We start from the raw sequence: 14759 nt of genomic DNA, 5'->3' as shown, positions 1-14759 counted from the left end.
ACTAAAATGAATTTGTGAAAATAGTCATTCTAAATGAACGGCTGTGTTGGGACTTTGAGCTTCAATGTGGTTAGGCTTATTTTCTACAAAATTATTTTCCCAACATCCAGTGAGTTTTGAATTAAGAGAATTTGTTTAAAGCCTACAGCAGACTTTTCAATCAACCTAAACCATCTCCTTAACTGAATATCTAGACAGACAGAGAGAGTGACAGATAGAGAGAGAGCGCGCCACAAGATTGTCCATGTAGGAACTCCAGAAATCCGCATCCACCCAAAACGCGTCCCGGGGCAGAGAAGTTCAGGCTGCGCTCCTCCCACCTCCTTGGATGGGTCCCAGCTGAGGATACTCACTGGGCTGAGCCAAGTTTGCTCTCCCTCTTCCCGAGCACTTTCGCAGGCTTTGTGTCTTCCACATCTTGCTGTAGTTCAGTCATCGGGGCCGTGTCTGGAGGGCACCTTCAGACTTCCGCGCGCCTGGCTCTCCCCCGGCTCGTCCCGGCTTCTAGGTCCGGGTGCGCAGGCCAAGCAAGCGGCGCCGTGCCCTCCCCTGCACCCTCCGCCCAGCGCATCCAGGCCGGGCCGCGCCAAGCTCCCGGGGCCGCGGACCTGGACACGTCGGAGCGGGCGCGATTGGTCCGACCCAGTGTGGAAGAGCCGAGAGGGAGGGAAGGGGAGGGTCGAAGCGAAGTGACAGCCTCTTTCCCCAACCCAGGAGGCAGAGAAGAGAAAAGGGAAACCTGTTGAACGAGTCTTTCGGGAGAGGAAGCTAATTGGCCAAGCAGGTGGAACATTTGCCTAAGAAGGCACAATCTGTTAAGCCTCCTGGTAAATTAGGCTTTTTGTTTTCTATCCCGACTGTAACAGGGGGATTTTTAGAGGGCAGCCGGCTCTAGATACCGGAAATGCAGACGTCTGAGTGGGACGCCCTGTCACACAAATGCGCTCTGTGGGCTGGCCTATGCCCCAACCTAAATTATTCAAACAGGATATTGCTTCATTGAGGGACTGCCTCTTCTGCTTAAACAATAGGTCTGCTCAATTTTTTTATGTGGGAATAACAAAGGTAATAAGTAGTTGCCTTTGGTGGTGTTTTGGTTAACCCTTCATCGTTCTGGGTGGGGGGGCGGTTAGAGGGGAAAAGAAGAAGCAACCATCAGAATCTTCAAATATTGGGTTATGACTGTTCTCATCAAAATCAAAATTGGTGTTTGATAATTCCCAAGCCGTCTCTTTGTTGCCCATAGTTGTGCAAGTACCTTATTTACTACGCACTCAACCAGTACCGTGAAAGCCCCTTCTTCCCACCTTTTGGTGACATTTTGACTTGCCTGTTCTGAGGTTTTGTATTGGAAGCATCCGTTCATTCATTCATTGAACAAACTTTTGAGAGCTACAAAGTTACAGGCATTGTTCTCAACCTGGGGTGTCCAATCTTTTGGCTTCCCTGGGTCACATTGGAAGAAAACGAACTGTCTTGGGCCACACATAAAATACACTAACACTAAGGATAGATGATGAGCTTTAAAAAAGGTCTGTGCAGGGGCCGGGCACGGTGGCTCACGCCTGTAATCCCAGCAGTTTGGGAGGCCGAGGCGGGTGGATCATCTGAGGTCAGGAGTTCGAGACTAGCATGGCCAACATAGTGAAACGCCATCTCTACTAAAAATACAAAAATTAGCTGGGTGAGGTGGCGCAGGCGCCTGTAATCCCAGCTATTTGGGAGGCTGAGGCAGGAGACTCCCTTGAGCCTGGGAGGTGGAGGTTGTGGTGGGCCAAGATGCACCACTGCACTCCAGTCTGGGTGACAGAGTGAGACCCTGTCTCAAAAAAAAAAAAAAAAAAAAAAATTCCGTGCATAAATGCCACAATGTTATAAGACAGTTTATGAATTTGTATTGGGCTATATTCACAGCTGTTCTGGGCTGCAGGTTGGGCAAACTTGTATAAACATTGACTTGTTATAGCAAATAACATTTGTGTTGGTGGTTTTCTAATTTGCTATGGAGTAGTTGACAATTAGAATAAGTAATATAAACGTTATTATTGGAAGCCTGACTTGACTTCAAAACAATTACAAGTGGCAACAGTAGAGCATGACATGCTGGGAAAAAACTACTAACTGTGTTCTGGGGTTGCAAGTCCTTCATTTTTCCTTTAAAATAAAGTTTAGATTTAAGAGTATTACAAAGACTATACAACCATAGTATGTACGTGTATGTATGTATGTTTGTAGGGTGTACGTGTGTGTAAAACACCTAACCTTCTAAATAACTTCAAACATTTTGGAGGTGCAAGTTCTTTCCAAAGTTTTCTTATTCCTTCTCTTTTTACATATATATCATTAGGCTGAGACAACAAAAGCATCTTTTTTTAGCCTGCTTGCTCCAAAATTGATGCTTGTGACATTTGAAAAATAAGTAAAAGAAAAAAGCTTACATAAATTCCAGAAGAGTTGGCTTAGTCAGGCCTCTCTCTCTTTTTTCTTGCTGACCACTGACCGCTTTGCTATAGGAGCTGTGCTAGGTGGGATGGGGAAAGCTCTGGGTGACCTGAAATCTTGAAGGCTGTCTCCTTGGTGCCCATAGTTGTCTCTTCCTGGGGACATTTCTGATGCCTTCACCTCTAGGTCTTTGCTTGAGATCCCCACCCTCCTCAGGATAGGGATAGGTTTGGAACAGAGATGAGGTTGTCAATTTCCCAAACTCTGGATGAGGACTTTCATATCTCAGGTGCCCTCCAACTTCTCATTACAGAGCACAGATCAGACTGACTTTTCCCCCCTAAGTAATTTGTTTATTGTGGTAAAATATATATAACATTACTATTTATCATTTTAATAAGTGTATAATTCAGTGGCATTCAACACTTTCACAATGTTATTTAACTATCACCATTTACCTGTACCCAAAACTTTTTTTTATCATCCTTAGCATAAACTCCCATTAAACACATTAAACAATAACTCTCTCTTTCTCACCTCCTCCCAGCCTCTGGTAGCCTCTAGTTTACTTTCTGTCTCTATAAATTTGTCTGTTTTAGGTACCTCATATAAGTGGAATCATACAATATTTTTCCTTTTGTGTCTGGCTTGTTTCACTCAGTGTAATGTTTTCAAGGTCAATCCATGTCATAGCATATATCCACATTTCATTTTTTTTTGGCTGGATGATATTCCATTGCATGTATATACCACATTTGGGTTGCCCATTTATCTGTTGATGGACACTTGGGTTGTTTCTAGCTTTTGTCTATTGTGAATGATGCTGCTATGAACATGGGTGTGCAAATGTTTGTCTGAGTCCCTGATTTCATTTCTTTTGGATATATACCTAGGAGTAGACTTGCTGGGTTATATGGTAGTCTATGTTTACCCTTTTGAGAAATCATGGTCAGGCCTCTTTTAATGCATGAGTAAGGGCAAGTATTCAAAGCAGTCTTAGCATGGGCATATGGCTCAATTAAAGAGCACTCAGTTACCCTGAAATAGCTTAAAGTTCTTTAGTGCATGGTATGAGGACTTCCAATGGTGTGGTTTTAAGTGAGAAGGAGCAGGTGAGGTTGAAGTGGAAGGCAGGACAGGTAGGGAAAATATCAGTCTTTTCCTAGAGTGGAAGAATTAGAAAGGAGCAAGTAAGCTACAATATTTTACCTACTGATGTTTGCTTATGTTTAAAAGGCATTGTTAAACAACTGCCTAATTTGTTTATTCTTGGGGCTATTCTACAGTAATATATGGAATATAGTATTCAAGAGGCACAGCAGATAAACAATAAATGATATGTCATTGCCATGTGACAAAATAGAGATGTAAGATTATGCCTATGATATGTGAGAGAGGAGACAAGAAAAAAAGATTATGCCTAAAATATGTTTTAGGATGCCCTTTGATATTGCACCAATAAGAGACATTATTTTTCTTCCTCTAAGTCTCTGGGAATCTAAATTCTTGTTTTTAAAAGCAAAGAAGATTTCTTTTCTTTTCTTTTCTTTCTTTCTTTTTTTTTTTGAGAAAGAATCTCGCTCTGTTGCCCAGGCTGGAGTGCAGTGGCACGATCTCAGCTCACTGCAACCTCCGCCTCCTGGGTTCAAGCAATTCTCCTGCCTCAGCCTCTCGAGTAGCTGGGACTACAGGCACACACCACTACTCCCAGCTAATTTTTGTATTTTTAGTAGAGACGGGGTTTCACCATATTGACCAGGCTGGTCTCAAACTCCTGACCTGGTGATCCGCCCACCTCGGCCTCCCAAAGTGCTGGGATTACAGGCGTGAGCCACTGTGCCTGGTAAAAGCAAAGAAGATTTCTAGCTGATACTTTTTCTGGTTTTTAAAACTACTTTGGTAGAAGATGCCAGACATAACACCTTTGGTGGGTGGGCGCTTCTATGCAAACAGCTTTGATGTTTGATATTGGTCAGATATTGGCCTTCCTTAACATTGAGCACATACACTGTGCATCTGTTCATAGTCTTGGGGGCAGAGTACAAATAATGTGTTTGGAGACTTGAGTGGAAATTTGGTTGCAAGATGATATGGTTTGGCTCTGTGTCCCCACCCAAATCTCATGTTGAATTGGGATCCCGAGTGTTGGAGGTGGGAAGTGATTGGATCATAGTGGTGGTTTCTAATGGTTTAGCACCACCCTCCTAGTGCTGTCTTGTGATAGAGTTCTCATGAGATCTGGTTGTTTGAAAGTGTGTAGCACCTCCCACTTTGTGCTCTCTCTCTCTCTCGCCTCTCTTTCGCTTCACCATGTGAAGATGGTGCTTGCTTCCCCTTTGCCTTTCACTATGATTGTAAGTTTCCTGAGGCCTCCCCAGAAGCAGAAGTCTGCACTGCCCACAGAACCGTGAGCTGATTAAACCTCTTTTCTTTATAAATTACCCAATCTCAGGTAATTCCTTATAGCAGTGTGGGAATGGACTAATACACAATGTATGGTCAAATATTATAGTTACCTAACTTAAAACATGTGATGGGGTATTTATTAACCAATATAAGTATAGGTAAGTATCATCACATGCCTGTAATTTTTTGCATATTGTCTGATGATAGGTTTTAGAAGATGTTGATGACCTTATCAAGATGAAACCTGGAAGCTCTGTAGTAACTTAAAATATAAAAGATATTTTATAAGTAAAAGAATTCCAGGAACACTTCTCAGACCATTCCTGTTTTCAATTAAAGCCAGTATCTAAAGAAGAAAATGGGAAAAATGGAGAGAGTTCAGAAGAGAAACACACAGTGACAACGAAGAACTTAATTCTAAGACTTTCAAAAAAATTGTAAGAATGAAAGTTGAGAAGCATTATCTGAATGGGTACCTTTGTTGAATGATTTATGTCAATATGAAGAAAAGGTTCCCAATGAATATAACCATGAAACATTGGAATGGAACTCTTTAGTAGATTATGGAATCTTCTATGCTGGAGGGCTTTGAAAATAAGATTAAAAAATTTAGTAGAGTAGTTTTAAGCCAATATTTCCAAAGCCAAGTGATACTGCAGATTGAGATATTTGAAATCTTCTATTTTTCTTCCTAGAGATGAAGCAACCACAATGCTTAGCACTCATGCTCAGAGGAACAGGCAAGATGGCAAGGGCTTACTGGTCCAGGGGCCAGAGGGTAGTTTTGAAACACTAATTTAAATCTGGTTCATTGAGAAAGCAGAAGCCGTAAAAAACTCTTCCAGTTCATGTTATTTTTTAAGAATTAAAATAAATGATGCCACGGAAACAATACATTAATATCTATCTCAAAGTTTTAAAATGCATGCCTATTTTGTATATGGCAAATGTTACAGATCACCATGTGTGAATTGGGAGGGCCCCTGCGATCATCCAGCATGGTGGTTTTCACGCTGGTTCTGCAGGAGGCCAGGGCTCTTTGGTCTAGTGAGGGGAGGACCCAGCACTTGAACTTAGGTGTTCTGACTCCTGGGCCTATTTCCTGCTGCTATTTCAATGCAGTCTGTCCTGCTTCAATTAGAACTCTTCTACTTGTATCTGTTTAATATATTTGTGTTCTTTCTTAATTTCTATTTGGCCTGCCACACATTGAACACAATTTAAAATTTCACCATCATTTTTCAGAGAAGAGCCCAAGCTTTCACGTAGTTCAGTGACTTGGCCAAAATTACAGTGGTCTCATGAGAACAAAGATCCAGTTTTCCTGACTTGCAGGGGGGTACTTTTAGGGTTGTAGGAGAGTGAACGTGCAAAACAAATTTCGTTGGTGGCAAAGACACATATCTTGTAGGAGAGTGTGTTGGAGAGAAAGCCCAAGGACCTTCAGGTGTGAATACAATGTTTGTGGGGAAAGAAACTTTTGAATCTAGAGTTATCTTTGGTGGCTGCATTTTGCAGTTATCTGTTGCTGTATAACTAACCACCTCAAAACCTGGTGGCTTAAAACAATAATTTATTATTACCTCTCATGGTTCTGTGGATTGACTGGGCTCAGCTGAATGGTTGTCACTTGTGGTCACTCATGCATTTGCACTCAGATAAAGGCCGGGTTTGAAGTCATTTGAAGACTCAGCTGAGCTGGATGTGCAAGATGGAATTTCCATTCCCAGGTCTGGTGCTTCAGCTGGGATGGCTGGAAGAGCTGAAGGCTAGCTGAGCATTTCAGTGTCTGTGCAGTGCTCCACGTGGCTAGTTTTGGCTGCCTTACAGCATGGCCATCTCAGTACAGTTGGATTTTTTTTAACTTGTTCTCTGGCATACTCCAGACCATGTGTCCTATAACACCAAGGGAGAATCTACGAGGCTTCCTATGAGACAGTTGGAGGTCATGCAGCTTTTCCTATGCTGCATTCTCTTGATCAAAGGTAAGCCATAGGGCTAGCCCAGATTCAAGATGAGAGAACTACACAAGATGTGAATACCAACTCACTAGGGGCCATCTAGAGAGACCAGATATCACAGTGCAGATAATAGATTAAGCCCTCTGACTATGGATACTTTGTCATTAGGCATGTGGGTAAATGGACATTTCTAATAGTACTGTTGTAAATGCGTGAGATATAGAAGTGAACAAAACAGGTAAAACTCATGCTGTTGTGGCTCTTACTTACATTCTAGTGGGAGAGACTGAGAATTTAACAAGTCAGTACATGAATAACACAGTTTCAATGGGTAAGAGATATAAAGAAAATGAAATAGAAAAGGATAGAGCTTGAGGGAGGCCTATTTTACGGGATGATCAGAGGGGCTTCTTTGAGGGGTGACATCTCAGCTGAGCGTTCAGTGAGGAGGAGGAAGCAATGTCAAGGTCTGGTTGCAGAGCTTGCCAGCCAGAGGGAAGAGCGAAGGTACAGACCCTGAGCCAGGACTGGGCTTGGCATATTTTCAGAATGGAAAGAAGGCCAGTGTTCTCCACTGTGCCTGGAGTATAAGGGAGGAGGAGAAGGTTGGTGGGAGAAGGTTGGCGGGAGAAGGATGGCATCTCACAGAAAATGTTTTCTGTCCCTTGGTTTATTATCTTTCCTCTCCCACAAGAATAGAATCTTCTCAAAGACAAGAACCTTGTTGGTCATGTTCGCTCCTGTGTTCACAGTGTCTAGTTCATGTTAGATGCTCAATAAATATTTGTTGAGTGAATGAATCACTGAGTGGTTGTTTCTAAACACTGAGTTTCACCCATACTCCTGTGGAACTCTTATTGACCTGAGATGTTCTAATGTTGAATAATTACTCTTTTTTCTTCACTTTGCAGGAAGAAAAGAAGTAAGCTAAAAAGAAATATGACAATAATTTGCTCCCCATAACAAAAAGGAAAATATTTGGTTCATGCTACTTACCAAATGACTCCTAGTGGAGTGCAAGTGCCTCTACCAGATTAGAAAGGTCCCATGACTCTCAGATAGTTTAGACCTGGAGCAAGTCCAAGAATCACTGTTTATAATCCACAGGAAACAATTTAGGGTTATGGAATCTCTCATATTTTCTCAGAGAAACATTCATACAACTACTTCCTTTCCTTGTTTTGGGAACTAATGATCACACCATCAATATTAGTCCTGGCCTTTCTCTTTCCTCCTGCCATGATTGGCATGTTCTTTTTCTTCGTGCGAAATGTTTTGACAATGCAATCCATGCATTGCAACTGACAGACCATTTTGAAGTAGTTAATATTTAATCATGGTTACTGTCTGTATATTACATATTTTCTTTCTATCACTTATATTGTATACTTTTTATTGCTGATTCTGACTTTTCATCTTTTTAAATATATTTTCTTTTTCTTTTTTGACAACTTCTATTATTATAGCATTTCGTTATCTTTTCTCCAGTCTTTTCTCTATGTAGCACTATTCATTTTTAAAAATCATTTGAAACTAATAAGTTGAAACAAGGAAGGAAAGGGGGAACAAAAGAGAAGGGAATGCAGAAGACTTCTACTCCTCAGGCAAATAAGAAAGTTTTTCTACTTTTCTCAAGTAGCCACAGATTTATTTTACTTTCGCTTTTTGGTTGAATCTTTTAAATAGAACCTTCATTTGAGGCAAATTGGGCAGCCCTCCCTCTTTCTCTTCTTCCCACCCTTCCTTCCTTCCTGGCTTCCTTCCTTCCAACAAACATTTTTTTTGCATGCCTTTTACATGTCAGGCCATATTCTGGGTGATGGAGATATAAAAATAAATAAGCACCGTGATTGCTATAAGTGAGTTTGCAGTCCAGTAGAAGAAACATATCAATAAACAGATATTTACAAAACATACATGCACAGACAGAACCTTACTCAGAAACCATCATGTTCTTACACCACAACCAGATATAGTGCCAGGTAACATCATGGTGTTAAATGGAGAGAAAGGAAAAGGGCTTACCATTTGATGCTTTGTGTTCTTTTGTTTTGGGTCACACACAAACCACTCATTCCCAGTTGTCCACCTCCTGCATCCCCCATGCATCTGAACAACTTTTAGAACAGGCTCTAGGCTGGAAGTCAGGAGAACTGGGCTCTAGTCCAAGCTCTGTGCTTTGTACTGGAATGTGATTCTATTAATGGAATACAGCACTGAAGTAATAGAACTACTGGCCTTAAGGAAAGGGCCCTAGGTTGCATAATTATAGCAGTATCTCTTCTTTCTGTCTTTATATAGACAAACTACAGAAATGGGGTAGGGGAGACTTTTTACATAGAAATGTTGTATAAACCAATTGCAAAACCTTAAAAAAAATTTCATGAGGAGAGGGTAGTTATTGAAGTCTATTCACCTGAGAAGATAAGTGCATTTACCATCTTCCTATAGGGCTCTGTAATTTGCATTAGCTTCTACATTTAAAAGCATACCAGGTGGGGCATGGTGGCTCAAGTCTGTAATCCCAGCACTTTGGGAGGCTGAGGTAGGAAGATCACTTGAGACCAGGAATTTGAGCTCAGTCTGGGCAGCATAGTGAGACACTGTCTCTACAAAAACAGAAATTAAAACAATTAGCCAGGCATGGTGGCATGTGCCTGTAGTCCCAGCTATTTGGGAGGCTGAAACAGGAGGATCACTTGAATCTAGGAGATCAAAGCTGGTGTGAGCCATGACTGACTGAGCCATTACACTGCAACCTGGGTGACAAATGAGACCCTGTCTCAGCAACAACATGCAAGAATGCCAGATGAAAACAGAACATTTCCCTCTGTGTTAAGATCCCAGACTAATTCAAGTCAGAATTTAGTTTTTATTTTTAGTAGTAGTTGAGGAAATCAAATTAAGGAGTTATCTTTATTCCATATCAACAAATATATGATAAACTCTCTAATAAGACACCTATCAGAGGGTGATTCAGACATTGGAAATAGACAGACATTGGTCTTATAGAATCTGAAGCCCCCAGATTTTGAAAAAATATTGTATAAATTTGCAGCAGACACTACAAAGAATCAGGTGATGAGAGCTGGTGGGAATAGTCTTGATTCCTGGCTTCTTAGCTGTATTTCCCAGGTGGTCCTACAGTATTTACTTTTCTGCACTGGATGTCTAAGTGATTGTCGATGGTATTTTTTTAGTAAACAACTCTCCTTGTTTGAGCTAGTTGAGGGAGTTGTCCTGGAGATAAGAGAGTCCTGACTGGGGGGTAGAATAAAGGAATGGTTAAGAGTCAGATTAATCTGAGAATCCTAACATGCACTTTACTATCTTGGACAAGTGACTTGCCTTCTCTAAGCCACAATTTTTCTTATCTATGGGAAAATATGGGAATAGTAGTAGCAACTGTTTTATAGAATCATTAGGGATATAAGGTTCGATTCAATGAGAAATCTTATCTATCCTAAATATATACCCACACAGCATTGGAGCACTCAGATTCATAAAACAAGTACTTCTAGGCCTACAAAAAGACGTAGACAGTCACACAATAATAGTGGGGGACTTCAACACCCCACTGACAGCCTTAGACAGATCATCAAGGCAGAAAACTAACAAAGACATTTCTGGACTTAAATTCAACACTTGACTAATTGGACCTAAGAGACATCTACAGAACACTCCACCCATCTACCACAGAATATATATTCTCATCTGCACATAGAACATACTTCAGGATTGATCACATGTTCAACCTCATGTTCAGTCTCAACACATTAAAAAAAATTGAAATCATACCAGCCATAGTCAAAATGTGGTAGAATAAAAATGAAAATCGATTCCAAGAAGATCTCTCAAAACTACACAATTACATGGAAATTTAAAAACACTTCTGAATTACTTTTGGATAAACAACAAAATTAAGGCAGAAATCAAGAAATTGTTTGAAATAAATGAAAACAGAAACACAACATACCATAATCTCTGGGATGCAGCAAAAGCAACGTTAAAAGGAAAGTTTATAGTGCTAAATGCCCACCTCAAAAAGTTAGAAAGATCTCAAATTCATAATCTAACATCACCCCTAGGGAAACTAGAAAAACAAGAACAAACCCCTAAGTTACTAGAAGAAAATAAATAACTAAAATCAGATGAGAACTGAACAAAATGGAGATTCTGAATTCCATTCAAAGAATCAATGAAACCAAAAGTTGGCTTTTTGAAAGGATAAACAAGATCAACAAACTGCTAGCTAGATTAACAAAGAAAAAAGAGAGAAGATCTAAATAAGCACAATCAGAAATGACAAAGGTGACATTACAATCTATCCCACAGAAATGGAGAAGATCCTCAGAGACTATTATAAATACCTCCATGCATATAAACTAAACTCTAGAGGCTACGACTAAATTCCTGGAAACACATAGTCTCCAAGATTGAATCAGGAAGAAATTGAAACCCTGAATAGACCAATATCAAGTTCTGAAATTGAAATCAGTAATAAAAAACCTACCAATCAGAAAAAGTCCTGGATCAGATGGAGTTATAGCCAAATTCTATCAGAAGTACAAAGAAGAGCTGGTACCAATCCTACTGAAACTATTCCAAAAAATTGAGGAGAAAAGACTCTTCTCCAACTCATTCTATAAAGCCAGCATCACCCTGATACCAAAACCTGGCAAGGACGCAACAAAAACAGAAAACTATAGTCCAATATCCCTGATGAACATAGATGCAAAAATTTTTAAGACAATACTAGCAAACTGAATCCAGCTGCATATCCAAAAGGTAATTCTTCATAAACAAATAGGCGTCATTCCTGGGATGTAAGGTTGCTTCATTATATGCAAATCAATAAATGTGATTCATCACATAAACAGAATTTAAAACAAAAACCATATGATTATCTCAATAGATGCAGCAAAAGCTTTTGATAAAATCCAACATTCTTTCATGACAAAAACTCTTAAGAAACTAGGCATCAAAGGAACATACCTCGAAATAATAAGAGCCATCTATGACAAAGCCACAGCCAACATCAGATTGAACAGGCAAAAACTGGAAGCATTTTCCTGAGAACAGGAACAAACAAGGATTCCCAGTGTCACTACTCCTATTCAACATAGTTCTGGAAGTCCTCATCAGAGCAATCAGGCAAGAGAAAGAAATAAAAGGCATCCAGATAGGAAAAGATGAAGTCAAGTTATCTCTCTTTGCTGATGATATAATTCTATACTTAGAAAACCCTAAAGACTCTGCCTAAAGACTCCTGGAACTTAAAAATGACTTAGTAAAGTTTCAGGATACAAAATCAACGTACAAAAATCAGTAGCATTTCTATGCACAAATAATGTTCAAGTTGAGAGCCAAATCAAGAATGCAATCCCACTTAAAATACACACACACACACAGACACACACACCCCAGAAATATATTAACCAATGAGGTGAAAGATCTCTACAAGGAGAACTATAAAACACTGCAACAAGAAATCATAAATGACACAAACAAATGGAAAAACACTCCATGTTCATGGATTGGAAGGATCAATATTGTTAAAATGGCCATACTACCCAAAGCAATCTACAGATTCATTGCTATTCCTATCAAGCTATCAACATCATTTTTAACAGAATAAGAAAAAAATACTCTAAAATTCATATGGAACCAAAAAAGAGGCTAAATAGCCAAGGGAATTGTGAGCAAAAAGAGCAAAGCTGGAGACATCAGATCACCTAATTTCAAACTATGCTGTAATGCTACAGTAACTGAAACAGCATGGTACTGGTACAGAAACAGACACATAGACCAATGGAACAGAATAGAGAACCCACAAATCAAGCCACATGCCTACAGTCATCTGATCTTTGACAAAGTTGTCAAAAATAAGCAATGGGGAAAGGACTCCCTTTTCTTTTTTTTTTTTTTTTTCCTGACTTTTTTCCCCAGATAATTTATTATAAATAATTTCTCCAACTTGCTCCATATCTTTATAACCACCACTTACAAGGTTTGCAGACCTTCCATAGAGCAGCTGTACTGAGATTTACTCAGCCAGTTCCCAAGGTTAGACATGACGTTATCACCCATTTCAGGGTCTTAGAGAAACTCTGAGTCACTCACCTTTGGTCACAAGGCTTTTTCAAACATTTTGGATAGAATGTTCTTAGTTTCCATTCTCACCATTGTAGTTCAACTTGCTCTTTCATTAGAATTTAGGCATCAAGGTCAGACCAGATTGCTGGTTGGCCATGTTCTGTGTTCTCATGGAAACAAAAGGTCAGCGGCACTGAATCCAACCACCCAAGCAACTGGGCTTTTCCAGTCCCAGATGCTTGACGGCACGGCAACAGTGGAGTCACTAAGAAATTTTACTTTAGTTCTATCACAGCAAACTCCAAACCAGGGGTAGCAGTCATTTGAAAAATGCAGAGACTATTTTAAAGGACAGACAAGTGCCTCAGATAGCATCAGAGAACAATGCCTAAGGTGCATGGATGGAAGCCAGTCTGCACAAAATGCTGAAAATAGGTCGTTCTGAGCAAGGGGGTCATGGAGAAGAAAGTACCAGCCCTCCATTCCTTACACCCATTAGGCAGGTGCCTCTTCCCCTGCACCCAGGCTGACCCCTCACCTGGAAACTGCCCCCTTCTCGGGTTTTCACACCTGTCTTGTCCTTTCCCTTCTCCCTCCCTCCTTGCCTCTTTCTTTTTTTTTTTTTTTTTTTTTTTTTTTTTTTATGAGCATGTGAATCTTTATTTTTTTGGAACCAAAAGTTGCACTATAGGCTGTGTGAGCACATAGCGCAACCAGTGGCCAAACTCTAATTTCTTTTTTTTTTTTTTTTTTTTTTTTTTTCAATTTAGCACTTTTTATTATACAGTCTTATTTGCTATTTCATGTATGTGCAGCTTCTCTGTTGGGTACTCAGATTTAGGTGAGCTTTGGGTTTTTTTTTTTTTTTTTTAAATTTATGAAGTATTTATTGATGATTCTTGGGTGTTTCTCGGAGAGGGGGATATGGGAGTGTCATAGGATAATAGTGGAGAGAAGGTCAGGAGATAAACACATGAACAAAGGTCTCTGGTTTTCCTAGGCAGAGGACCCTGCGGCCTTCTGCAGTGTTTGTGCCCCTGGGTACTGGAGATTAGGGAGTGGTGATGACTCTTAAAGAGCATGCTGCCTTCAAGCATCTGTTTAACAAAGCACATCTTGCACCGCCCTTAATCCATTTAACCCTGAGTTGACACAGCATATGTTTCAGAGAGCATGGGGCTGGGGGAAAGGCCATAGATCAACAGCATCCCAAGGCAGAAGAATTTCTCCTAGTCAGAACAAAATGGAATCTCCTATGCCCACCCCTTTCTACACAGACACAGCAACAATCTGATCTCTCCTTCCTTTCCCCACACTTCCCCCCCACCTTCCTTTCAACAAAACCGCCATCGTCCTCATGGCCGGCTCCCGATGGTCGCTGTCTCTTCGGAGCTGTTGGGTACACCTCCCAGACAGGGCGGCCGGGCAGAGGCGCTCCTCGCTTCCCAGACGGGGCCGCCCGGGCAGAGGCGCTCCTCACTTCCCAGACGGGGCCGCCCGGGCAGAGGCGCTCCTCTCCTCCCAGACGGGGCGGCCGGGCAGAGGCACTCCTCGCTTCCCAGACGGGGCCGCCCGGGCAGAGGCGCTCCTCGCTTCCCAGACGGGGCCGCCCGGGCAGAGGCGCTCCTCGCTTCCCAGACCGGGCCGCCCGGACAGAGGCGCTCCTCACTTCCTCCCAGACCGGGTGGCAGCCGGGCAGAGGCGCTCCTCACCTCCCAGATGGGGTGGCCGGGCAGAGGCGCTCCTCACTTCCCAGAGGGGGCGGCCGGGCAGAGGCGCTCCTCACTTCCCAGACCGGGCGGCCGGGCAGAGGCGCTCCTCACTTCCCAGATGGGGCGGCCGGGCAGAGACGCT

General features: G+C 41.5%; 1 protein-coding gene across 15 annotated transcripts in view; it reads right to left on the bottom strand.

Moving 5' to 3' along the window:
• The window catches only part of GRAMD2B (GRAM domain containing 2B), a 130279-nt gene that overhangs the window by 70301 nt on the left and 45219 nt on the right, over window positions 1-14759 (bottom strand). For 4 of the 15 annotated variants that reach the window (XM_054488079.2, XM_063665193.1, XM_054488075.2 and 1 more), the window contains exon 1: window positions 354-925. The exons of 6 other annotated variants lie outside the window; for them this stretch is intronic. In XM_054488079.2, the coding sequence (XP_054344054.1) occupies window positions 354-417 (64 nt within the window). In that variant the 5' untranslated portion in view covers window positions 418-925. Of the gene's footprint in view, window positions 1-353; window positions 946-8834; window positions 8933-14759 lie in introns of those variants that run through there. 5 more of the 15 variants (XM_054488069.2, XM_054488070.2, XM_054488080.2 and 2 more) reach the window with 3 other exon arrangements.

This window comes from Pongo pygmaeus, chromosome 4 (assembly GCF_028885625.2).
Source record: "Pongo pygmaeus isolate AG05252 chromosome 4, NHGRI_mPonPyg2-v2.0_pri, whole genome shotgun sequence".
Classification (NCBI taxonomy): Eukaryota; Metazoa; Chordata; class Mammalia; order Primates; family Hominidae; genus Pongo; species Pongo pygmaeus.
This window is presented reverse-complemented; position numbering and strand designations above follow the sequence as displayed.